At 47.6% G+C, this 26,337-nt stretch overlaps 3 protein-coding genes and 1 long non-coding RNA gene across 5 annotated transcripts in view; 1 reads left to right on the top strand and 3 right to left on the bottom strand.

The window, feature by feature from the left end:
- GRB7 (growth factor receptor bound protein 7) overlaps positions 1–4,432 on the bottom strand; it is a 78,068-nt gene extending 73,636 nt beyond the window's left edge. Inside the window, exons 1-2 of the mRNA XM_081886281.1 lie at positions 4,313–4,432; positions 3,072–3,143 (exon numbers count right to left, since the gene is read on the bottom strand). The gene's annotated coding sequence lies outside the window, so the exon portion shown is untranslated. The remainder of the gene's footprint in view (positions 1–3,071; positions 3,144–4,312) is intronic.
- MIEN1 (migration and invasion enhancer 1) lies at positions 4,318–10,853 on the top strand. Of its 2 annotated transcripts, XR_014162542.1 has the most exons (5): positions 4,318–4,452; positions 6,343–6,440; positions 7,540–7,616; positions 8,961–9,836; positions 9,893–10,853. XR_014162542.1 is itself a non-coding variant. In XM_081886561.1 (4 exons), exons 1-4 carry the CDS (start codon positions 4,376–4,378, stop codon positions 9,042–9,044), a joined length of 336 nt encoding a protein of 111 aa, XP_081742687.1. In that variant the 5' UTR covers positions 4,318–4,375; the 3' UTR covers positions 9,045–10,853. The 2 variants fall into 2 exon arrangements, 1 of the variants encoding a protein (XP_081742687.1); XM_081886561.1 differs by having other exon boundaries at positions 8,961–10,853.
- A 1,520-nt stretch (positions 10,854–12,373) lies between these two features.
- LOC309355615 lies at positions 12,374–15,601 on the bottom strand. The gene is made up of 2 exons (XR_014162564.1): positions 12,904–15,601; positions 12,374–12,633 (listed from the first exon to the last, which is right to left on the bottom strand). It is a non-coding gene; the product is annotated as an uncharacterized lncRNA (long non-coding RNA).
- A 7-nt stretch (positions 15,602–15,608) lies between these two features.
- ERBB2 (erb-b2 receptor tyrosine kinase 2) overlaps positions 15,609–26,337 on the bottom strand; it is a 51,684-nt gene continuing 40,955 nt past the window's right edge. Inside the window, exons 20-27 of the mRNA XM_081886210.1 lie at positions 24,402–24,587; positions 22,733–22,888; positions 21,199–21,274; positions 20,962–21,108; positions 19,988–20,085; positions 18,326–18,499; positions 17,257–17,494; positions 15,609–17,001 (exon numbers count right to left, since the gene is read on the bottom strand). Coding sequence (XP_081742336.1) covers positions 16,613–17,001; positions 17,257–17,494; positions 18,326–18,499; positions 19,988–20,085; positions 20,962–21,108; positions 21,199–21,274; positions 22,733–22,888; positions 24,402–24,587 — 1,464 coding nt within the window. The 3' untranslated portion in view covers positions 15,609–16,612. The remainder of the gene's footprint in view (positions 17,002–17,256; positions 17,495–18,325; positions 18,500–19,987; positions 20,086–20,961; positions 21,109–21,198; positions 21,275–22,732; positions 22,889–24,401; positions 24,588–26,337) is intronic.

Genomic DNA, 26,337 nt, shown 5'->3' with positions numbered 1-26,337 from the left:
CCTAACTCCTGGCTGGCAGTGGTGGGACTTGACAGGGCAGAGCAGTCCCTGTTGCATCCACTGTCCTGGCTCAGCACTCACCCAAGCCTGGAGAAAGTGTGGTGTGGCAAGGAGGGAGAATGACCCCTTCTCTGCACCTGCTCCCAGTGGTGAAATGGTCTGGATTACGCTCATTTACCATCTCATGATGGGAGGAAGGTCTGTGTGGCGTCCAGTGGAATCTGTGCCAGCCCTGCCCCTGAAACGCCTCATCTCTGGGGTTTCCCTTAGCTACCAGCAGCAGCGCTAGCACTGGCGGTAGCTTCCACCTGCCACTTTGGAGAGCACATTGGGACGCTCCTTGCTGGCAGAGCTTGCCTGTCAACAGCAGAGACAAGTGGAAGCAGACAGAGCTGCGCCAAGGAACATCTCTGCCCCCATACAAACCCCGTCTGGTGTAGCAGACGAGGGAGTTTGGATTCCTCTGCCTGTTTTAATGTAATTTGTAAGGCGGCTCCAAGCAGTTTGCAAAGCAAAAGCGTAGTGAACAAAGCTATACGTTTCTCTAGCGTAGAAGAGCAGAAAACCAACACTGAATTACAAAATCACAACAACAGAGCAGGAAAGCAAAAAAATAATAATCCAAAACCAAAGGTCAAATAAAAGAAAGCAGTCACTACAGACTGCTGGAAACCTTGTAATGTGGTAGCAGTACAAATTTCCAGGGGAAGGGAATTCCAAAAAGTCTCCCTGTAGAGGGTTGGGTTTGCCATATAATGATGAGCAGGTGCTTCAAACATCGTTTTCCTGCTTATCCGTGTTTCATCTTTCGTTTAAGATGGAATAAAAACATCTTGAACTGCATCTTACAGGTTTTTGCATGCCTACAGAAAGTCTGCAGCAGGAAGGTTTGCAAATGTTTCCCGGCAACTGTTTGCAAACAGCCTGGGCTCCACCTACATCCCTCTCCTTCCCCTGTAAACCATCATAACCCTTTTCTTAAGCGTTCGGTGGAGTTCTGTGTTCTCTCCTCCATGCCGCTCATGTTGTTAAACCAATGCCTGGAGAAGGAGGGCAGGTGGCAGGAGGTTGTTTAACCCTTCGCTTCCTGTGCCTTTTCCAGCTGCAAACCAGGCTGTGTGATAAAGAAGGGAGTGATTTTTGAGGCAGAAAAGGACAAAAGAGGGAAGTTGTATTTTGATTATGTATATTGGCCATCTGCCCAGTTTTCTCTGCTCAGAAGCCTGAGACGTTTTAAAATACAAAAACAGGTGGAGGAAAATATGCATTCAAAATGAGCAACATGTAGCTTGAGAATGTAAATAAGCTTTTCTACAGGGAGGGGCAAGAAGAAGAAAACGAAACTCCTAAAGCCTCACCTGGGTGTGGACATTAACCCTGGGAAAAGGAAACCTATTTATTCCTCAGCTGATTATAAAAGGCCAGAAGATAAGTGTCAGAATCAACCTAGAAAAAGTGGCCAGTCTTCTGGCTTTAGAGAAGGAGCTAATACAATCCTTCTGATTATATTAACGCCACTGTTTCCAACAGCTTTCCTGAAGCTAAAAAGAACTGTAAGCCTCCATAATGGAACTGCCAACACCAGGTGCCGACACTAGAAAGGAAGTGGAAGAGGTGGCTCAGAATGCCCTGGGCCTGCATGAGGAAGCAGAAAAACTCTGTAGTGGCTACACAGAGAAGATCCAAGTTACTCTGAAAGCTCTGCATTCCTTCCGAGAGAAAGTGACAATGGGATTCAAAGAGCTGCATGACTTCCTGTACGACGAGGAGTCGTCTCTTATGGCTAAAATAGACCGAGATGAAGAGAAACACCTGCGCTTCCTGGAGAACAAGCTGATGGATGTGTCTGAGCTGCTCTGGAACTGGCGGACAACCTCAGTGTGGCCGACGACACCAGCAGACACAGCATGCGCATGACCGAGTTACAGCTGAAGCAGCTACGGATGCAGATGGCCAGGCACAGCAAGGAGATGAGGTTCTGTGGACCAGATGTGCTGTGTAGCCCACCCCTAAAGTATTCCATTTGCAGGCAGATGCTGAAGAGAGCGGCACATTGTGCACTGGAGGACCTCACCCTTGATGTCAGCAGCGCCCATCCTCACCTGATTGTTTCTGCAGACTTAAAATCGGTCCAGCTGAGCCCTCGCTGCCAGGCAGTTCCAAAGAGCCTATGGCGTTTTCAGCCCTGCCTCTATGTCCTCTGCTCACAGGGCTTCCAGTCAGGTAAGCATTACTGGGAAGTGAGCGTTGGGCAAAAAACCAACTGGGTCCTGGGGTAGCCAGCTGCCGCGTCAACCGCAAGGCAGTGGAGAACCTCGCTCCTGAAAATGGATATTGGGTCCTCAGGAAAGCGCCAGGAAACCGTTTCTACGCCTTGAGCTCAACCCCAGTGCGTCTTGCTCCCAGCCACAGTCCCTCAAAGGTTGGAGTGCTCCTAGACTATGAAAATGGCAAGGTTGGGTTTTTCAGTGCAGAGAACATGGTGGAAATCTGCACAATCACAGGTGACTTTCAAGAGATGCTGCATCCCTTCTTCTGCCCTGGCTTGACACTTGCGGAAGAGGATTGCTATCCTCTGACAATAAACCGTTAGAGGGAAAGAGGAAAAACCAGACAGTCTGGAGGGAGAAGGCGAACAGTGAAAAAGCTCAGGAAAATAAATAATAGTGTTAAAGGTTTACAGGTGCATTTGTGTGTTTCTGAAAACTGCCTCATGCCACAGTAGTACAAGGAGAAATGAATAAAGCTTTGGATAATGCAGCTCTGGTACCAAGGCGTGCATCCTAGCTTAAAAATGTCATGGAAACTCATCATCTTGGGCTGTAAGCTGTGCTGGGATACAGAATGGTGACTGAGGTTCTGCACCAAAGACAAAGAAGAAAGGGGAAGCCTGAAGAATTCTGGGGGAACTGGAAATTACTGGAAAGAGATAAGATGTTATTGTGTTGATTTTGGGTTAAAAACACCATTGTGTTATGATCTGTAGCATCTAAGCATCTGATTTATTGGGGAGGGACAAAGTCTCCATGATTATGTTTACATGTAACAATTTTTAATACTGGTTTACTTACCACTCTGCTGACATGTCTAGTGTTGGTCTACCATGGAACTTGCTGCACATAACATCTCAAATGGTTGTATATCTGTGAATTTAAAGATCATGTTTCATTCATACGTTCACTTGCATGTGTTTTGCATTACTCATATGGGGTGACACTATTGCATGCTTTAAGCACGGACAACGGTTTAATGGAGCTTATGCCAAGGTATGAGGTTTTATTATGCAGCCTTATCTGTGTCTATTCAAAAGTAAGCGCAGTGAGTTCAACTGGAATTATTCCCTGGTAAGGCTGCATAGGAATGTGTCCACCTAGGACCTATCAGTGTTTCTTAAACTTGGGTCTTCGACTGTTGTTGGACTGCAATTCCCATCATCCTTAGCTAGCAGGACCCAATGGTCAGAGATGATGGGAGTTGCAATCCAACAACAGCTGGGGACCCAAGTTTGAGAAACATTGATAGGTATTAAAGTATGTCAACACCAGCCAATGTCTGAGGGGTCTGTCCTAGAGGAGAGGATGTCAGTGTATGTGTGTGCGCCCCATAAGTGCCAGAAGAAAATGTGTGTACAGTGGTACCTCGGGTTAAGTACTTAATTCGTTCCGGAGGTCCGTACTTAACCTGAAAATGTTCTTAACCTGAAGCACCACTTTAGCTAATGGGGCCTCCTGCCACTGCTGCGCCGCCAGAGCCTGATTTCTGTTCTTATCCTGAAGCAAAGTTCTTAACCTGAAGCACTATTTCTGGGTTAGGATAGGAGGGAACCTGCCTACAGGGACCAGATTCCAAACAGGGCGTGGCAGAAAGCATTTCGTCAGGTGCAGCTCGTCTTGCAAGCTACACCTGTTGAATTCTTCTTCTGCACAACCCTTCACGGTGCAGGAGCACCTGCCTGAACTCCTTTGTGGGGGTGGGGTAGGAAGAGTGGTCTGTGAGGAAGGGGGGGACCCAGACCCCACAAAGTGAAAGGGTCAGACCCATGGTAGCTACCTGAGGAAGGGGAGGCAAACGCGGAGCCTGCACTTCCCGCTAAGAGCCACCAGGGGGCACCAAAACGCGGCCGGGGGAAGAGACCGCGAGAACAAGACCTTGGTAACCGCCCCCTCCGCGTGACGCGAGGAACGCCGGCGCGCCCGATTGCGTCACAACCCGACCTCCCGACGAGAGGCGGGAACCCGGAAGCGCCGTCTCACCCGGCCTCTCAACCCCGCCCCTCGCACGTGACGTTGCACCCGACGGAAGCGCGCCTCACGTTCTCGACGCTGCGGCTCGGGAGGGACTGACTGGGCCTGCTGGCTCCCTGGGCGGCGGCGCGATGAGCGGGTCCGGCGAGCCAGCTGCGGAGGCCCCGGCAGCCACGGGAGCGGGAGTTCGGATCGTGGTGGAATACTGGTGAGAGAGGAAGGAGGCTCGGGAGTGCGTGGCCACGCCCACTTTCCGCCCCGGGCCACGCCCTTCGCGCGCTCCTGGCCACGCCCTCCCTCTTTGAAAGACTCCGCGGTTGACTGCTTGGCCCCGCCCAGCTTCGATTTAGCCACGCCCCTCCCGGGTTGCACTCTTTTCTTCCTCTGCGCTTCGCAGTGTTAGATGGTGGCAGCGGGGGACGGGAGCTGAAGTCCAGCAGTGTCGGATTTACGTATAAGCTAAACAAGTTTATAGCTTAGGGCAGTGTTTCCCAACCTTGGGTCTCCAGCTGTTTTTGGACTACAACTCCCATAATACTTAGCAAGCAAGACCAGTGGTCAGGGATGATGGGAAGTGTAGTCCAAAAACAGCTAGAGACCAAAGGTTGGGAAACACTGGCTTAGGGCTCCACTCTCTTGGGGGGCCCCCGAAAAAATTAAAAGGGAAAAAATGTTTTAATTGTATTTCTGTTCAACAATTACTTTGATAAAATGCATATTTTGTTACGTGCAAATGGCTTTAGAAACCTATTAGGTCCATAAATTACCATATAGTATATATTCAGCACAAAAAAACCGTGATGATTTGTTGTTGACAAAGGACAGCTGGACATATAAAGGCCCCATTCAGTAGCTTAGGGCCTCATCAAACCTAAATCCGGCCCTGCCAGCAACTCCTGGGGAGCCACGGTTGAAGGACTCCTCGCAACCAGAAGGACAAGGGCCTGCCCCGAGGAGCTTCCAGAGCGAGTGTTACACCTTTATGTGTCACACACCACTTCCAAAAATTAAAAATCACAGAATAGGAAGGAACCACGAGGGTCAACTAGTACAGCCCCCAGCCATGAAGGCCAATATGGGGTTCCAACATTTGCCCAATATGGGGTTCCAACATGCAACCATGAGATTAAGAGTCTTATGCTCTCCTGATGGAGCTATCAACAGGCTGCTAACTAGTCAGGATGAACTTCCTGGCAAACCTAAGGCTGTGCCTTCTGCTTAGGGCGTTTTTGAGAGCCATAGAGAAGGCTTTCTCCTCCCAGACCAGCTCTAGGAAAAACCAAAGGGAGCCTTAAGTCAGGGAGGGCTGGTCCATTATGGAGAACAGGAGTACACCCCCACCAACCTCAGCCAGCCCTTTGTTAACCTGCAACTTGCCTGTTTTCCTGCTTACAAACAGCCCAGGGCTGGCACTGCAAGTCACCTCTTCATTGCCCTAAGCATCAATGTTGCCTTTACATAACTTGGCCGGAAGGAAGGCTGGGGGACAAAGCTAGAATGGCTGGGTTCTGGCTGCACTTGGTCTAGTTTCACTGGCAGATCAATGTGTGGAGCCTGGGACGGGGCAGACAGAGTGGACTAAGCTAGCAAGAGTAGGATGACTCATGTAAACCAGTAGAAAAGCTTAGCCCAGTGCCTGGTGCTTCCAATGATGTGTAGATTGAGGGTGGGGTGACAGGGGGAAGCCAGTGGCAGAACCCTCAAGCAATAGGTAGCCTGCCCTCTTGGTTTGGGCTCACTGCCTTGGGATTTTACTTTTCCAGAGTTGTTGGGAAGAAGAAAGAAGCCCTGAAACTTCAGATCAGACCCCACCACTGTACTTCATCCAGCACTGTTCTGTTACAAAGCCACACAACCAGGGATCCTGCAGAATGGGGGTCTGGATCAAGCTCTTTGTGCAATTTTCTGCCTTTTTCAAAGGCCAGTCACATCTGAACAGGTGTTGCACTTCAGCGCTGCCTTTAAACAAAAGCAGTCACATACAAATAGCAAATATTTTCTCCCTCCCCTCCCCCACTCCATTCACAAGTCCTCCTCTCTGTTCGTCGTTGCCATCTTCAGCTTCCATTTGACACCCTAACCAAATTTCCCTTCCTAGCAAACCTTGTGGCTTTGAGTCTGCCTACCTAGAGCTGGAAAATGCAGTAAAAGAGGAATTTCCTGATGTGGAGATTGAATCGCGGCTTGGAGGGACAGGTATGGTCTCTGTGGAACTTTCCATGCTGACAGTAGCAGCAGTGGGCAAGGACCCCATTCATAGTGGGATGAGAGTGAACACATCATTCAGAATTCCTGTGATTGTGTGGGATGTTAGCCTCATCAGCATGCTCAATAATGCTCTAGAAATGGGTTGGTTCTGTTAGCATCGCTGGGTTCCAGTTGTGGAGGCAGCCATAGAGATCTGACGGGATCTGTTTCTTGACCCACCAGTTGAAGATCTGTGCCCTAGAATACAATCAACCTTCCCCCCCCCCCCCGTGGCTGCACATTAGCAAAGGAAGCTCAGTTGCAATGGGCACCAGCAGTATTTCAGATCCCTTTGTCAACCATTGCTAATCTTCTCATTGCGGAACCCCAGGCATCTCAGGAACACAGTCTGAAGCTTCCTAGCCTATGGCCTCCCCTGGAAGTTGAGTTTTGTAACCAGAAAGAGAGAGTAGGGCAGTGTAAACACTGTACCTTTAAAGCACATTTGAAGCACGTTTCCATACTCAAAGAATTCTGGGCACTGTAGTTTAGAGTTAAAATTCCCAGCAACCCTTAACAAACTACAGTGCCCAGAATTATTTGATGGGCGGAATGGTGCTTCAAATGTGCCTTGAAGGCGTAGTGTGTACGCAGCCCAAATGACAGGAGAGAGATGATGCGCCTTCTCTTTTCCCATGTGGCTTGGGCTCACTTCCTAGTGTGCCATCTAGCAGAGGTGTAGCTGGGTGGGGTGGGCTAGCTGGATTTCTGCCCCAGGTTAAGCCTCCAGAGGGGTGCCATTGAAGCTCCCAGCCTCTGTGTGCATATGTATGTGTATTCAAATACACATGGTTTTGTTTTGTTTTTCCAAACTGGGTCTTTGACCTGGGTGAAAAAGAGCCTAGTTTCGCCCCTGCCATCTTGGACCTTCTTGCTCTTCAAGCCACATGGCTTCTGTGGGTTTGCTTTTTCCTTTGTGATATTTTGTCATCTTTATTTATTGCCGAATATCTGGGCAGTGAAATGGTGATGAACAGTTGGTGTAAAGCTGGAGCTAAGTTTCTCCTCGTGCTATATTGTCTCTCCCTTTTTTTTGCCCCCCTTACAGGTGCTTTTGAAATAGAAATAAATGGGCAGCTGATCTTCTCCAAGCTTGAAAATGGAGGATTTCCTTATGAGAAAGATGTAAGTCCCTCCCACCCCCAAGTCCATAGTTTGGGGAGAATGCTTCAGCTACCATGGTAACAGCTGCACCGTGCAGTGTTAGAAACTGAAATATGAAAGCTGGGAGCTAAATGGCACCTTAAACCTGGCTTATGGGCACAGCAACGGAATGTCTAGGCATGCTTTTTTATAACAAGAATACAAAGCTGAAATTGAATGAACTGCAGCTAAACTCTCATATTCATTTTTCACATGGTCTAGTCCTCATCTGAAGACTGCAAAAAACGCAGCCATACTTCCCCTGCCCGCCCCCCAATAGTCTTATGGGGCTTCCTTCCCCAGTTCTCAAAGTGGCTGGAAATGAGGAGGCAGAAAAAGGTCCTTTCGTTCCAGCAATGGCAGTTTTGATGTGAAATCTTAGGTGCATACTGCGCCCAGAGCTCAGAAACTGCTTACGTTAATGAGATTCCCTGTCTCAAAACACACCTGGAACAATGGGAGTTTCAAACACTGGCACCGTGGGATTGCCTAGTGTCCAATATGCTGCCAGTTACCCTTTCCCCAAATGTATTGTATTGTGCATGGAGTTCTTTGTACTCCAAAATGCAGGCAAGTTGCATTTCTCCATCCTAATCCAAGTAGTGGCAGCTTCTCCTAACATCTAGAAGATCCGTTACATCTTGAAGATGCTTGTTTTTGTTAAAAGACAGCTGCGCTCTTAATCAGGCTCCCTTGGTCCAAAGATCTGTCACAGTTGTGGCGTTTCAAAATCTTAAAAGGCAGACAGCTCATTAAGCTTAAATAGCTTTGTGTGCTGCCAAAAGTTCTGTATTGGTGCCTCTTTGAAATAAGTCACAGCTTAATAAAAATAAGCTTTTCTAACTTATAGGTTTTTTTAGAAAATGAAGACAACTTTAATATTTGATTTTTTTAAAAAATTCCCCTAAAAGCAAAATAGCCTTGAAAAAGAAAACTAGCATGCTCTTAATTCTAGGCTTCACCATTTAAATAAATAGATTACTTGGGTCCATTAATTTCTTTGAGTCTACTCTGAGTAAAATGTAGTTGGATACAACCCATAGTTGATTGGTCAGCTGCTAAAGTGTACAGCATTAGTTGTAAAAACTAACTTCAATTTCTAGAGGTGAGCTTATGGGGAAGGGAGGAGGAGCATGCGTATGGGTGTTTTTGACTCTATGGTTATGTACTGCGGAACAGCTGGCACTTATTTTGAAATCGCATTCTCCTAGAGTACCTTAAGAGGAAGTTGTTTCAGCAGGTGGCTTTCATTCAATAACATATTCAGAGCCTTCAGCTGTATATGAAGAATTCACACTTCTGGTTTTCTCCCTTCTCTTCTTGCAGCTCATTGAAGCCATCCGCAAGGCTGGCAACGGGGAGCCCCTTGAAAAGATCACCAAGAGTCGACCGCCTTGTGTCATCCTTTAAGTCTCTCTTTTCTCTGGTCCAAACCTGCCCACCCACCCTTAAGTCTCGCTCTCCCTGCCTCCACCTTCTACTCTAGTTTAATTACCTTGGTAGGTGGAGAGAGGATGAAACACAGCAAGGTGATTTGGGTTGCTAACACACAAGAAGCCTTATAAGCAAAAACCTGAGCCACTTTAAGGAGGTGAGGAGAACAAGGTGCTTGCTAAATTAATTTCGGCGGATCAGCCTTCCTGCTTGGGGAGCCTCTCCCATTTTTAAAAAAGACCAGAATGGATTTTGTCTTAATGTGACTGCTGTTTTTTCTGTCCTTATGTGTAACTGACAAGGATGAAGCTATCCCCCATCTCCTTTCAGAATTGGATCATGTCTTCTGACCTTTAGGGGTTCATCCTGGGCCATCAGCTATCTTCCTCCTCCCAGGCCCCCATAACCCCCTTTAACTGTGAGCCAGGATGAGCTAGTATCTTGTCCTGCCCTCATTGAAATCCTCTCTTATCCAGTCTGGATAGGGTTCATACTGTTGCAGCAAGCTCTGAAGGACCTCAGACACCTTCAAACTATAGTCTTGGGGACCAGTGTAGAAAGCTGCTCACTGTTCGCACAATATGTGGGAAAATTTCCACAACACTTCTGCAATTGTCCCCTTCTCTGTCTTGCACCGCCGCCCAAATGTGGGCTTGAAAGTGGAGGCTTGGCTTAGCTTGAGGCATTCATCTTTTGGTGTTAAGGTCTACCTGGTTGGCCAGTACAGTGGTGATGCAGAGCTTGTTCAAGTCCCACCCATGATCCATAGTAACCTGTACAACAGAGATTTGGGGCTGCTTTTATTACAGCAGCTATAAGGGCAGCGCAAGCACCTGCAGTGGAACAGATCTCCTCAAGCCAGACCAGATCTTTGTACAAAGGAGAAAATAGAGCCCATGCCTTTTACGAGATCTGCCATCACTTGAGTCTACCTACCTGCCAGTTGCTTTGGCCTTTTTTTTCTTTTTGAAGGCTAGCATGAAACTCAGCATAGTTCAGAACAGACTAGTGAGAACTTACTTCTTCAAAGCTGTTTAGTCAATGGTTATAATTCTGCAGAACTGCAAGTACTTTTTTAAAAAAACACCACAACTAAACCATATATTCTCAAGCATTATCGAGCTATACAAGGAAGCATTTTCAAGATCTGTTGATTTCAGGATTGAAATACTTGCTTAATTTTCCTGCTGCAAACCCGTGGGACTTGAGATGTTTAATTCTGGTTAGATTGCTCATATGAACGCGTGCACATGCCTTTTTTTGAAAAAACAAAACCCTGATCTCTTGCAGTTAGCATGCTTAGACCTGCATCTCCTTGATAGTAATACAGAATGTATATGATGGCCTGATTATGCTGTTAAGTTTCCCTGCCAGCACAATATAGCAGCCAATGAAACAGAACAGGGGTGGGAAAGCTCTGGCATAATAGGCCACACATTTTGCTTTGCTAGGTGTGAAAGAGCTGCTGTGTAGTTATTGTCATGAATATCCATCTCATCTAGCTCAAATCTGAAATTCCACTTTCATGCCTCCACCCTGTTCCTAGGCTCTTGGGTTTTATCACCCTGTTTTCAATTTTTTCTCATCTGTCAATTGGTGACTTTGGCACATCTGCCACAGTTGAAGTGCAAAGTGACACATAAGTGCTGCTGCTAACTCTTTAAGAAGGGGGAGATCGGAGAACGCCAGTCATGCCTCCCACCACCTCCTGTTGTCTAGTTTACGTGCTGCAAACGTTGATGAATTTATGTTTGGTCCAATTTATATAAAGGAAATAAGTTAAAATGTCTCCTTTTGTGTGTATGGAAGTTGTTCATTTTCTGTGCATGCTGTAAAGAGAATTGAGGGGCAGATGGGGCTCATCAACCTGGAAAGGTAGCCCATCTAGGAGAAGGAAAACTCTGGTCCTAAACCTCTGCCACCTTGAAGGACATCTTTGGAAGAAGAAGAAAAGGCTAAGGAGTAAACCCTACATCAGCCTTTCTCTACCTGTGGGTCCCCAGATTTTGTTAACTACAGCTCCCATCACCCCTAGCTAGTAAGGCCAGAGCTCAGGGATAATGAGAGTTGTAGTCCACAGGGACCCACAGGTAGAGAACCGCTCTTCTACACTAATCCAGAGTGGAGTCCCCAAGACTGCTGGATGGTGCCTGGTGTCTCTCCTTCCAGCAACTCCTGCAGCCAATTTGGTGCCAAACATTGCCCTGCTTCCCTTTGAATCACTTCAGTGACATATTGGGGTGAGCGTGTCGTGTCTTGTTGTCTGGGCATCCTATACACACTGCCCAGGTTTGCACTCCAGGGAAGTCACCTCAGTCACACAGTGGTGTGACTTTGGTCTTGGAGGCGCACTCCAGGCAAGGCAGATATGAATAGTTGTTTTGTTGTTTAGTCGTGTCCGGCTCTTCGTGACCCCATGGACCAGAGCACGTTCTGGTCAAAATTGGTGGTGTTTTCGGACTAGCACAAAATTGCCAGTTCGCACACTTTGACCCAAAGTTTTAGGATGTTAGCCAAGGAGTTATTTGAGGGTGAGAAGTCAAGGGGGCAAGCTATTCTCAAAGGTCTGGCTCTCCTCTTCCGATGATTAAGCCACCCGTTTCTAGCATTTTCTTCTGCATAGGATACTAAGGCATACACCAAATTTTTATGCCTGCAAGAGACTTGGGGGCATTTTAAAAGTGGAAACATTAGCTGTAGCCTTGAGACCTGGCAACCTGTTGCTGGGAATGACTTACAGCTGTGCAGTATACGTACAAGCAAACATGCTGACGCTCTTCTGTTCTGAGATTTTCCCAAAAGAACAAACTGTTCAGAGACCTACAAGGAAAAAATGGCAACACTGATAGGAACACATAAATTTAGGAATTCCAACATGTCGTGGGCTCAGCTGCCCTTGCTTTGGGGTTAAAGAGCCTAGAACAGAAAGCAACCATGCGGTTTCTAAACTGTTACATGGGAGAGATCAGTACTGCAGAATGGTCTGGTGTTTGCCTTCATAACTGATGGCCAGTCAGCTCACAATTTTGTCTGTTGCTGACCACTGCTCTATGGTATCCAGTTCTGTATATACACTTCTAAAAATACAGTCTTTAAAAACAAAGTCGGATCTACCCAGTCCTTACATACAAGGGGAAAGGCTTTGACTCCGGAAGGCACAATCTTTTTGAGACTGAAGACATTCTTCTCTTACGTATTATATGGAGAGAAAAAATTTCACTGAACTGTTGGAAAGAAAAATCAATAGATGGCAAAAGGCAGGATGGGTAGCAGGGATTTTGGAACACAAAAAGTAGTCATCGGAGTAAACTTTGAAAGCACATTTCAATATTGTGCATACATTGATTCTAAGACTGAATCTTCAAGGAATTTAGAACTTTCTGGCAAAGAACAAAGTGGTACAGGACACTGGGTCTGAACCAAACCCCGAAGCAGAAAATTTGAAGTGGGTGGGAGGTTGTGCTGAACTATAACTACCATCTTCCCTGACTTGGTCATGAAGGCTAGAGGACCACAGGTTCCTCACTCCTAATGTAAATGAAACCAATGTTCTCTTCCACAATACCTATTTACAGTGGTGCCCCGCAAGACGAATGCCTCGCAAAACGAAAAACGCGCAAGACGAAAGAGTTTTTCGTTTTTTGCGTCTCTTCGCTAGACGAATTTCCCTATGGGCTTGCTTCGCAAGACGAAACGTCTTGCGAGTTCTTTCCTTTTTCTTTAAGCCGCTAAGCTGCTAAGAGCCGCTATTCCGCTAATAGCCGTGCTTCGCAAGACGAAAAAACCACAAGACAAAGAGACTCGCGGAACGGATTAATTTCGTCTTGCGAGGCACCACTGTATTTCAATATCTTGGGCTTCTACAAGAACTTCCCTTCAGACTGAGCCCGTGATGGATCAGGTCTCTGCCCCTTAGTGGTACCAAAAATGCCACCAGAGACTGCAACCTCACATTGGTGTATAAAAGGCCTGCCTCTAGGTCTGTGTTTCCCAACCTTGGGTCTTCAGGTGTTTTCGGACTACAACTCCCATCATCCCTAGTTATAGCAAGACCAGTGGTCAGGAATGGTGGGAATTGTAGTCTGAAAACAGCTGGAGACCCAAGGTTAGGAAACACCGCTCTAGAGGAAGCCAATAACCTTAGGCTACCTCAATCAGGCCCGCATCCTGGATTCAGCAGAATGCAATTTACCTCACTTGGGGGAGCTGAAATCCAACCATAAAATGCCCCCCAAACCCCCTGTATACCAAATTCACAAACTCCAATAATTACTCAAGACAAATAGTGTAGAAAATGAAAACCATTGTACAGTACAATTCTCAGATATACAAATACTTATGACACAACTGATTCTTTTAAAAGTCACCCACAGCAGAACACCTTCAATGTACCCACAAGCTGGAAAACACAGGTTTCAGAGAGAGATTGAACAGGGCAAGGGGTCGGGGCGGAACAAACTTTAGAAATGGCACAAGTCATTTCCCCACCTTCTCCCACACCACAAACAAAGTCTAAACGTGTTTCTTCAGTTGATGCTAATGGTAGCTCCCCTCACCTTTGTGCATGCAAGGAGGGGCAGCTCCAGAGGGCCTCTTCCTCAGGCAGTTTGCCCTGACTGAGATGGCTCCCTGGTTTCTTTGCAAAATTCATACTTCCACGTCCCTTGTGCTGTTAATTTCCCCCCCAAATTCCGCTTCCCGAGGAAGGATGGGGACTGACGGGCTGTAGGTACAGCGAACATTCCACATTGTTTTAGACAATAATTGAGTCCGCCATCTTGAAAAGACAGAAATAGAGGCAACGGAATAGGGAGCATTGGGCCCAAGCTTAGTGCCACTATCTCTAACCTGGTGCTGTCCGGATAATTTGGACTGTGGCTCTCATCAGCCAAGCTCAACATGTAAGGAGACTGAGGAACACACCATTGTTCCTCCCATTGAGCTGGCTCAAGAAACTTTAGCAGGGGAAGCAGGAAATCAAAATAGCCTCTACAACAGAGACATCATGCTTCTGAATACCAGTTTAATGGAAACCACAACTGGGGGGAGTGATGTTGTACTCATGTCCAGATTTGTGTGTTTCTCCCAAGTTGGCCTCTGTGAGAACAGGATGCTGGACTAGTTGGGCCACTGGCCTGATCCAGCACACTCTTCTTATGTTCTTACCACATACTATCAATGTGTGCATGTGTCTTTGTTGCACATCCCCAGGGATGTTTCACTGTACAAGACTTAACTGAAAGCCCATCTGCTGCAGACATTGAAGCAGCCGCTGTCACCTGTTTATTGGTAGGGCTGCTCCTATACCAGAAAGAGGCAGGGCACAGAAAACCAGCGAGGACCACAAAAAAGGTGATTGGTGCACTAGATCAAAGGCCAGTGGTAGCTTCTCCCACCACTCTTCATGAGAAGCCCTCTGTTGCATTTTCTTCTACATCCCAGCAGTCTTTGGCTGGCTGAGGTTAAAAGGACCATCCTGTCCTAGTTGCTTTTGGACACCCTCCGAAAGCAATGAGCGATTGGTACGTGGCGAGATTCCAAATCCAAGGAACATTCAACAGAATTCTCCAGACTAGGTATCCAAAAATCAACATAACTGCAGGGGGAGTGAGGAATGACGACAAAACATTTCCAAGAGCTGGGGGCAAAGTGCAGTTTGAAAGATAAAAAAGTATAGTCCTCACAGATTAATTCGCTGAGTACCGTTGCCCTGCTTTAGGGCTTTGTGCATTGTTTCTCAGTCTTTATAAATTACAGGAATGGAGCAATTTTGCACCATTTCTCCCATTTTGCATAGTTATTCTGCATTTCTGATTGTCATGGACAGGAGAAAGAGCTAAGCGGAATCCATCTCCCATCTCTGGAAACCTTAATTTAGACCCCTCTCGGGCTTCTGAGATTTCAGCAGGCATTGCCCACAGACTTTCAAGCACATATTAGCCAAGTTCTCTCTTTTAAAAAGCAAAAAGGAAGGAATATAGTTCTCAGGAAGCTAAATGGCTGCACCCATAGCTACATACTACGGCTTTCCAGTTCTCCAATGCAATAGGAGGCATGCACCCAGCCCCACCCAGTGGTGTGAGGAACCTTTGGCCCACCAGATGTTGCTGAACAGCAACTCCTAGCAGCCCTAGCCGGCCCACCCAAGAGGCAAGGTGAGGCAACTGCCTCAGGTGGCAGATCCCAGTATCAATCTTTATTCCCCCCGCCCTTGTTCCTGATGTAAATCTTCATTGATCCCTTCTTCAATGGTGGTGAGCCATTTTGTGGTTCATCTCAGGTGCCAAAATATCTTGGGCCAGCACTGTCTAGCAGGCCTGGCCAATGGTCAGGGATGATGGGAGTCGTCGTTCAGCAATTTCTGGAGGGCCACAGGTTCCCCTACATGTTACACATTGGTTCTATGGGGCGACTTAACCACTCCCCTCTGAAACAACATGCCAGCTTAGCTTCTCTTCTTCCCTTTTCACCCTTGGCCTCAGAACAGGAAGCCACAACAACCACCAGGGCATAAAATGTGGCGCTATACAAAAAGAGAGGAGGGAAGCACTCCAAAATTATTCTCTCTCTTAATTAAGATGCTCAACTGTTCTCAGTTTTCCAAGCTGTCCAAGCCAAGAAATGAAGTTGGTTTGAGTTCCTCACCTGCGTTTTCTGGAATCTTCTTGAGAGGGCAAAGGGGTGGGAAGGAGGCTCTCGCCACTAGGCAACATTGTTTTCTTCTTCCTCCCCAGACCCCACCAAGATGTGTTTAAGGAACATCACAATCCCCCCCAGCCCAGTTTACTCTTGTAAGGACGCAGGTGCCCCTGGCCCCGATCCAAAGGTCAAGGAAGCACATTCCCTTTTTACCACTGTCATTAAATGACCAATAACAGAAAACACACCACCGTTTTTATGCGACACCCATGCGTTGCCCTCATTTTTTACAACACACGATATCATGGTTCTCCCCTCCCCACCCCACGTCAGTACCCTTAAGTTGTTTTTTGAAAAATGTATCTTAAAAAAAAAGTAGTGTTCCACCTCTTAGTTCTTTAGCCCAGTCAGTGGTCTGACCCTCTTTGTCTTGTATTCGAAGGGAGAGGAGGAGGGGGCAGAAGAGCAGCCCTTTTCCCCTGTATGTCAGGCATGTCCAACTCCCAAGAGACTGCAATCTACTCCCAGTATAAAAAAACTGGCAGTGATCTACCCATTGTCATTGCCAAGAGCTGTTGAGCTTTTCGGGGAGAGGACTGCCCACAGTTTTTGAGCTTTTTGGGGGGAGGATGCACCAGAGTTGTTGAGCTTTTTTTGGGGGGGGTGCCTGCTGTATGTCAAATGACAGTTGGGCTGGGTTGCCCAAACTGCATGACAGGAGATTGTCACAAACAAAGTGCTTTCGCCCAACTGCCAGGACGAGAAGGAGCGGCCTACTAGGCCTCAAGAGGGCTGTGCTAAGGCCTTAGTGAATCCCGCTCATCTTGCATGCATTAATAGTTCGTTCCGTTTGTGTCCTGAGCTGCCTAAATATCAAAAATAGGTTTCGGTGGTGACAGGGGTCCTCACGCAAAGTCCTTGGGGTGAGAAACCGACTCGGCTAGGCCTAGGTACTCCAGGTTCTCCGCTGTCGGCGTAGTGGCAAAGCTGTTGGTGGCAGGAGCGGCAGAGCCGGCAAAGAATTCTGCTGGGTTGTTCTTGGGAGTCTCCTGGTTCCAGTAATATAGATTGTCAAAGGCCTGAGGCAAAGGGCCGGCCAGAGGGAGGTTGCAGGGCGTCAGGTACTCTGGGTTTTCCACCACGTTGCTGAAGCTGCTGCTGTTATGGAAGGCGTTCTTTGGTTCCTTGATGAGCCCGTTCTTGCCCAAATGACCCTTTGGCTTTTCTAGGGTGGATCCTGGAGGTCGAAGGCCTTTGCTGGATGGAAGGCTGTTTTCTGGCTGATTCACATACTCTGCAGGGATAAGAAAAATGCAAAACAAATGGCTGAAACCAGGATGCAGTGACTTCCACCAACCTTCCACCCAAACTAACAGCAAACATGGCTTTTTGATTCCTCAAATAAGACGCCACACTTGCTACTGGCAATCCACAGCCACAGGGGCTAGTAGCTTGTTTTTGAAACAAAACAAAACCCACACCAAAACACTTTTCAAGATTCCCCAATTGAAATTTTTGCAAGTACATACATTACAAACAAGGTACATACCTGGAACCATACTGCAGGGCACAGGTGAATTGTAGTTCTTAGCTTCTGGGCTCTCGTTTTCATTAATCGAGGCACCAGTGGGATCTTCGCAGTAGCGCTGCAGAGTGCTTCCTGTATAGTCCCCTTCGAGCAAGTCAGGGATGACAGCTCCTGGCTCTTCCAAGAGAGGCGGGCCCAAATAGGGGTACTGAGCTGCTTGCTCAGGTTCCTCCTCATCCATTGGAGTCTCTGTGGTACTCTGGAAAGGGTAAAAAACAGCATTGCCTGTGAAGAACACATGCCAAGTAGAAACCTGATCGCCAAGGGTAAGTGTAAGCTGAGAGTTCAGGCTTAGGGACCATTTTGCAGCCCTGGCCAGCAGCAAAGGAGATTTGAAATTCTGGGGATGGGGTGGCTAATCTTTGTTGGCTGAACTGCCACACTCAGGGTTCACAAGCCCTCAGATTTTGCCACCCCCCCAAAAAAAAGCTAGATGGTCTTGCTGGGCGGTATAAGGTAAAAGGTAAAGGACCCCTGAACGGTTAAGTCCAGTCAAAGGCGAAGATAGGGTTGCAGTGCTCATCTCACTTTCAGGCGAAGGGAGCCGGTGTTTGTCCACAGACAGCTTTCCGGGTCATGTGGCCAGCATGACTAAACCGCTTCTGGTGCAACAGGACACCGTAACGAGTGCCAGAGCGCACGGAAATGCTGTTTACCTTCCTGCCGCAGCGGTACCTATTTATCTACTTGAATTGGTGTGCTTTCGAACTGATAGGTTGGCAGGAGCTGGGACAGAGCAATGGGAGCTCACCTCGTTGCAAGGATTTGAACCACCAACCTTCTGATCGGAAAGCCCAAGAGGCTCAGTGGTTTAGACCACAACGCCACCCGCTGTGTATACAGCCTGTAGGCTATGGGCTAGTCACCACCTCTTTCTTTTGCAAACCTATTGAAATATTCCATACAGGAGTTTCCAGCACATGCGCTTTACAGGAGAGAAGGGCATGCCCACTGGGAAGTCCAGCCTGAGCAGGATACAAACTGGCTGTGTCTATTATCACCGTAAACTGATTAACAGCCACATGCTTACCCTGGTTGAGGGGATCCTAGAGCGATAGTCTGCAGATGCCTCGCCATTGAAAAAGCCCTGGTGGGGTACCAAGTACTCTTCGGCATCCACCAGATCTTGCATGTCTTCTTCCTCTAGCAAAGTGCGGTAGAAAGTGCTGTCTATGGGGCTGGCAAGACCCATTTTATCATCGTTCTGCCAAGGAGGAACAAGCAGAATTATTAACGTGCATGCATGTTCTAATAGACAGCAATAAGTATTTGTGGCTTTGAGAATTCCACGGCTCCTGCAGGAGGAGTGGGCTTAGAGTTCGTCAAAGTAGTCCACATAGCATCTTCTCCATAATTCTTACAACAACCTTGAACAGTGGGTTAGTGGACACCTCAGTCAGTAAAGCATGGCATTTTTAATTGTCGGGGTTGTGGATTCAAGCCCCACAATGGGCAAAAGATCCCAGCATCGCAGGAGGCTGGACCAGATGATCCTCATTGACCCTTTCAACTCTACAATTCCATCATTCTAACTCTAAAGAACTCAAACAAGTGAGCCACACCATATGCTACAAGGGGGCAAAGAATGCCATACATAAACAGCTGGCTCGGGAGTAAAATTCCCTCCCCCCGATCAATCTGATCCCAGGCATGGAAGAGACTCTAATCTACCTAGGCCCAGTTAAAACAGGAGTCAGACAGTATGTGTTCAGAAGCCTCCCAATGACTGTAGCAGCAGCAGCAGCTATCAGGCTCAGCAATCACAGACACCATCAGCATCACCCCTCGCTTTTGGCAATGCCTTGCTTCTCCTAGCAGTAGATTACACCAGCTGCCAGCAGAATCAACAAGGAAGGCCTGTTCCCTTCATGGCCTGTTTGTGGGCTTCGTGGAGGTATCTAGTTGAATACTATTTTTGAGGCAGGAGGGTGGACTATAGGTTTGGTCTATTCCAGCAAGGGACGTTTTACGTTCTTGTGTTTATTCCTTCACTCCCGCCACTTACCTGCAGCTGAACAAGATGCTTAGCGAAGGAAATCCCCTACTAGAAAAGCTAACCAACAAACTTAAAACAAGCACGGGGACAAGCAAAGGAGGACACCTTCATTCCAGTAGGGTTCCCCCACAGCACAACAGGACAATGATCTATTCCACCCCCCTCCACAACAACAACATACAAATCAATATGGCTAACATGACCCAACAACCGACCCCTGCCCCACCACACACACACAAACAAGCCACACTGCAACCAACTGAACACAACCAACCAAGTTCTGGACCCCCTAACCCAGGCATCTCCAAACTCGGCCCTCCAGATGTTTTGGAACTACAATTCCCATCATCCCTGACCACTGGTCCTGTTAGCTAGGGATGATGGGATTTGTAGTCCCAAAACATCTGGAGGGCCAAGTTTGGGGGGTGCTTGCCCTAACCCCTCTCAGTGTGTGTGTGTGTGTGTGTACACACAAAGGATCTATCACTGGCAATAGAATGAAATAACACCACCCCATTTTTCTCCCTCCCTCCCTCTTCCCCCAATTGAACTTTTCTCTGCTTATCTGCCCATTTTGTAACACAAGAAAATATTTCATAAAAGCTAATTTAACACAGTGGAGAAAAATCCTCTTTGAACACAGCCTAGGTCTTGGCAGGATGAAAGAGGCTTTCCCTACCACCACTCCTGGCTCACCTGGATGACCACGAAACGCTGCGGATCCCTGGCCATTCGCGTGAATTCAGTGACCAGTTCTCGGAACTTGGGCCTGCATTCTGAGTCGATCATCCAACCTGTGTGGCAAGCACAGCCAGCGCTTAGAATGAATTCGTTTGGTTTAATCAAGTTCACTGAATTACTTAAAAATTACCTAAGCTATCCCTGAAGGTAGCTCCCATAATTGACAGGTAAACTGAATATGCATTAAGTTCATTTGGGGCTAGAACTCTGAATGATTTCTAGTTCATCTTCATTATCTTATATGTGTGCTTTTCTTTACTCTTTGGACGCTTTGGGCCTTTAAGATTAAACACCACAATTGTTGGGGGGGGGGAATAAATTAAACCATTCACATCTGACTGTGTTTTGGTTTTTTCTTAAGTGTATTTTATACTTCGGCACAGAAGCTTGTAACATTATGAATGCTGAAAAACAAACATACCGAGGATCCATTGGATGAAGTTGAATTGAACTGGCTACTGAAAACGAATCGAACTAGTTCATTTTGTCAAGGGACAAATGGGAACTGGAACCAGCTCCTTTGTAAAATGAACTTTCAAGCTCTGAATACAAACGTTTAGCCAAAAGGTTCAAACTCCAGAAAATACAAGTTCAAAGATGCAGACCTTCTTAGGAGGCACCATCAAGATCCTCCAAGAAAAAGGTATAGCTCAACTTGCTGGCACTCCACTTCCCTTTAAGGCAGTGGTTCTCAACCTGTGGGTCCCCGGATGTTGTTGGACTACAACTCCCATCATCCCTTGCTAGCTAGGGGTGACGGGAGTTGTAGTTCAACAACATCTGGGGACCCACAGGCTGAGAAAGGCTGCTTTAAGGGCTATGGGGTGCCAGCGACAACAAAGGCTACAGTAACCAAGGGCCTTGCCCCCTTTGCCCCTATATTTCATTGCAACCCTTTTTCCTTTCATGCAAGACCTCTAGCTTCTTACATTTCACCATGATCATGTAGACATCAATGGTGCAGATGGGAGGCTGTGGTAACCTCTCTCCTTTCTCCAGCAGGTCAGGGATCTCTCGGGCTGGGATTCCATCATACGGCTTGGCTCCAAAAGTCATCAGCTCCCACACAGTCACACCTGGAGAGACAGGCAAGGGGGTCCTGTGAAGCACCAGCCGACGTCTCGCCGCAGGAACGAACAGGAGGGTCCCCACGAGCCCCCACTTACCATAGCTCCACACATCACTTTGGTGTGTGAAACGCCTCCGCAAGATGGACTCCAGGGCCATCCATTTGATAGGTACCTGGGCAAGGCAAATGGGACAAAGTTTACCACTGTGGCATCAAACCATCCCTCTTGTGGGCTGGTTCCAAGCAGCAGCCGTGTGTGCTTGTGTGGGGCAGGAGAACAGGCTTATGGGCCTAGTTCTTAGGGAGCTAGTCAATCTGCGCCTGGGCTGTACCACCACAAGAGGGCAAGCCTAGGGACACAGGATGGAATCCTCCTTCACAGAGAACACTCTCCCTGTACAGTGGTACCTCAGGTTAAGTACTTAATTCGTTCCGGAGGTCCGTACTTAACCTGAAACTGTTCTTAACCTGAAGCAACACCTTAGCTAATGGGGCCTCCTGCTGCTGCCGCGACACCAGAGCACGATTTCTGTTCTCATCCTGAAGTAAAGTTCTTAACCTGAAGCACTATTTCTGGGTTAGCAGAGTCTGTAACCTGAAGCGTATGTAACCCGAGGTACCACTGTATATAGAAAGCAAGCATGCCAAGCTAAGAGGTAGGCCACAGACCTTTTCTCCAAGAGGCTTATTTTCTAGAGAGAGGGAGAATTGTTTTGCCTGCAGAATCATTCGATCAGGTGGGCCCTCACATGCACTTTGAAGTGTTGCAGCTCAGACCCAGGAACACTACCTCTGCTGTTGTTTATAAGAACCAGGTATGATACAGTACAGTGGTACAGCATCTGCTTTCCGTGCAAAACCTTAATCCCTGCCACCTCCAAGCAGGACTGGGCAAGACCACCCTGAAAACCATGAGAGTCATTGCCTGTCAGTGTAGACTGGCGTTAGCCAACATGGTTCCCCCTCCAGATGTTGTTCAGGTCCCAGTGCAATGTTTAGAGGTACTCCAATTTCCCACTCATATTGAAATACTGCTCCTCAATGAGGCCAAACTTAGATTCACAAAATGTTTAGGGGTAAGCGTTCCCCCTGTGTACCCCTCAGAAAAAAAAAAACACTGTCAGGTCCCATCAGCCCCAACCAGCAAAAGATGATGAGTCTTTGTCCAACATCATCTGGAGGGTGACACACTGGTTACCTCTGATATAGACAATACCGAGCTACATAGGCCAACTGTCTTGAGTTGGTATAAGGCACTTTCCTATTTACTGCCTAGTGGTTAGAGTGCTGGGAGACCAGGGTGCAAATCCTCACTCATCCATCTAGCTCACTGGGTGTCCTTAGGCCAGTCGCTCACTCTCAGCCTGACCTACCTCACAGGGTTATTGTGAGGATAAAAATGGACAGGAGGAGATAACCACATACGCCATCTTGAGCTCCTTGGAGGAAAGGCGGCATAGACATGTAATAAATAAATAAATTTGCCCGGAGGAGACAAAACCAACAGTGTCACTGCACTTCTCCTACTACTCAAATGATCTGTAACCTGCACCCATCTCTGAACAATTCTGATCAACCTTTAGGGTGCTACTCAGTCTGGACTTGCTCCATAACTGTGTTCTCTGACCAACCTTCCCTCCGTCGGCATGATATTCTGTCTCATCGATGTCCAGCAGCCGAGCCAAACCAAAATCTGTGATCTTCACGTGGTTTGGGCTCTTCACCAGGACGTTCCGGGCAGCTAAGTCCCGGTGGACCAGACGGACATCCTCCAGGTAGTTCATACCCTGAGAGAGAATGAAGAAATGCTAGTAACTATCCCCTTAAAGTTGAGCCAAGGGGAACTGTTTCTAGAGCTCTTAAAAACACATAGGTGCAATAATAGATGCCACGCACCCTCAGTCTCAACTGCGAAAGTGGAGAAAATAATTAATGTTAATTTCTAATTTCTGTGGCATTGATACAAACTTACTAAACTTGCTTGGAGAAGGGAAAGGAGGGTTCTTGCAGTGCTCTCCTACCCTCCATGCCTGACTCAACTGGTTTATTCATTTTCAGCAGCTTACAAAACAAAAAATATGCTTGAAAATACAAAGATAAAAGGTAAAGGTAAAGGTACCCCTGCCCGTAGGGGCCAGTCTTGCCAGACTCTAGGGTTGTGCGCTCATCTCACTCTATAGGCCGGGAGCCAGCGCTGTCCACAGACACTTCCGGGTCACATGGCCAGCATGACAAGCTGCATCTGGCGAGCCAGCGCAGCACACGGAACACCGTTTACCTTCCCGCTAGTAAGCGGTCCCTATTTATCTACTTGCACCCGGGGGTGCTTTTGAACTGCTAGGTTGGCAGGCGCTGGGACCGAGCGACAGGAGCGCACCCCACCGCGGGGATTTGAACCGCCGACCTTTCGATCGGCAAGTCCTAGGCGCTGAGGCTTTTACCCACAGCGCCACCTGCGTCCCGCGTACAAAGCTACTTTATACTAAACCAGACAACCGTTCCCTGTAGCTCAGTACTATCTGAGAACAGTTTTCTAATATCTCAGACAAAAGTTATACTCAGTCCTGCTGTCATTGCTCTAACTGGAGATATCAGGGATTGAAGCAGGGGTCTTTTGCAAGCAGAGAACACATTCAACCATTAAGTTATGTTGGATTATATACTTCACATCTCTACAAATGTCAGTGCTTTGGGAGTGGCAGTGGGGGGGGGATGGATTTGCAGGCAATAAGCCTAAATATAAGTGGTTTGTTAAAAGCTGGGATCAAGAGGCTGAACTCATAAGAACTAGGAACTTGCTGCAAATTTAAAACACAAGAGAGAGACTGGATGCACACATTCTGCGTTTCCTCCCAAGAGCACTCGATTCAGCGAGGCACTTGTATTTGTGAAGGAGGAAGAATTTCAGCGAGTTACGTCACCAAGTCTTCCATTTTAATACCGCAGTAGTGGGACAAGTGTCACGTGCTGAAGCCCTCCCTTTGGGGTGGTTCATATAAGCACAGGGAAGCCTGTTCTGTAATGAGCCCGTCAACACCACCAGCCATGATCCCTCCTCATGTAGCTCTCTTCAGTTAGTACCTCTGTCCTGACCCTATTCTCTTCTTTGATTTTCAGTCTGTGATTCTACCACCCCCACCTTTAAAGAGGAGAAAGATGGGGGAGGATATAGCAAAGAAAACGTGGGCGAAGAGAGAAGGTGGGTCCTGAAAGGGGCAGACTACAACTGGCTATGCAAAGTCGCATGCCAGGCGGACAATCACCACGAAGTCCCGCCCCCTGCACTGAAGCTCCGCCTACCTTTGCTATCTGCACACACCAGTTGAGGAGGTCCTGGGATCCAATGCGGTCCTTGTTCTCCCTCACGTAGTCCAGCAGGCAGCCATAGGGCATGAGCTGAGTAACCAGCTGCACCGTGGAGGTGAGGCAGATTCCCAGAAGCCGCGATACGTAAGGGCTGCCCACCCCGGCCATGACATAAGCCTCCTGGGGAGGAAAAGGGGGTGTTAGAGGTCTCCTTTCAGAAGAGAAATAGTGATGAAGATCAGGGAGAAGAACTCACACGGGCCAGAATTCAAGGGGAGATTCCTATCCCTCTGGGGGGTGAAGGAGCAGTGCGAGTTTGCTAACCCAGGTTAGAGGGAAGACCTCCAGGAGGGGTTGTTAATCCACTCCCACCAGACCCCAGGAATTGCTGAATTCAGCCATGGCAAACAAAACATGGGTGACGACAACAGGGAAACCCGATGCCGTGTAAGTTGCTTGTAACTTTGGCTGACAAAAAGTGTTTATAGACCGTTTTGAGTCTGTGGCATTCCCAGGATAATGAGGAGAATTGGTGGAGGACACGTTGCACCCAGTAAGAGGCAGAAAAGATCTGTCAGGAAGCACAGCAAATGGAGAAACCACAACATACTTGGCTTGGCTTTGAGAAGAAGCTGAGATGAGATGTGCTTATGTGTCATGCGTGACAATTAACTCAACTGGAGGGATTTCGGTTACACTTTAACCCAGGGAAATCCTGAGCATATAGGAAGGGTGGAGTTATTTTATTAGAGGCCTATTTCTCAGCTCCAAACTGATATAAAGGTCTGGCTGCACTGCTTTAAAGGAGAGGCCCACAATTTTTGCTTTCAAGCCTTATTCTCCGTCATCTTACTGCCCCGCCCCGCCCCCACACCATATTCTACAGTATCTCTCTATTGCAGGGTTGGCAAACGTGGTCCCTCCAGGTGTTGTTTTGACTCCAAGTCCCATCATCCCTGACCCTTTGGCTGATGGGAGTTGCAGTCCAACATCTGGAGGACCACAAGTTCCCCATCCCTGTTCTGAATAATAATCCCCATGGATTCCACACTGGCATCTGGCACACTGAGACAATAGTGGGGTAGCGTGTGATCTTCATACAACAGGAGTGAAGAATCTGTGGCCCTCCAGATGTTCTTGAACTACAACTTTGGAAGGTGCTGCATATTCTTCTCCTCTGTTTCTCCTGGTTTTGCTTTGCTCTGCTGGGAGATGCTGGGATCTTTTGAACCTGTTGACCCAATGCAGTGAACTGGTAGCTATCAATTTATCTCCAACTTGATGCTCATGTGCTATGCAGTTAGAACAGCAACTGCAGCTATGGCATTTAGGCTGCTTTTCAATTAGGTGGGCTGGAGGAGGTACCAAGAGGATGTTAGAGCAAGTGAGAAAGCACCGTCCGTTTCCAGAAACTGTGAGAAGATTCTCAAAGATTCTCGGAAGCATTGAGGTGCAAGATTGCCTAGTCTACAGCAGCTATAAATAGCGGTGGAGCACTTATCTGTGGACATGTGCAATTCCTACAGAGGAGAGACTGCTGAACTGAGTGCGGGCAGCATGTACAACTGAAGTGTGCCTTACTATCTGCATTGTAGTAAAGTTGCAAATAAGTCTTCTACCATCAAGACTGGTGTTGCCGTTCAAGTAAACAATGCTTGACTGAGCTTTACAGCTTCCTTGTGTTTTATTGCCATTGGCCATGCGCAACTTGATCCTTTCAACAAGAAGCTGTGTGATCGTCACTCTGCCTTGCAAGGGAGCTAGCATACATGCAAGGAAATGTTGCTGGGCCACCCTCAAGATTTATGGTTGGAGGTGGTAAAATCTTCAGAGGAGGCAAGGTTTGGGCTGGTCACCATTATTAATGTGTGTGTCTGTGTGTGTGTGTGTACACACAGGCACGCACGCACACATACACTGTTTCATTCTT

This window comes from Podarcis melisellensis (genome assembly GCF_964234715.1).
Source record: "Podarcis melisellensis genome assembly, chromosome: 13".
Classification (NCBI taxonomy): Eukaryota; Metazoa; Chordata; class Lepidosauria; order Squamata; family Lacertidae; genus Podarcis; species Podarcis melisellensis.
The sequence above is the reverse complement of the archived record's forward strand: the minus strand, read 5'-3'. Positions and strand labels throughout refer to the sequence as shown.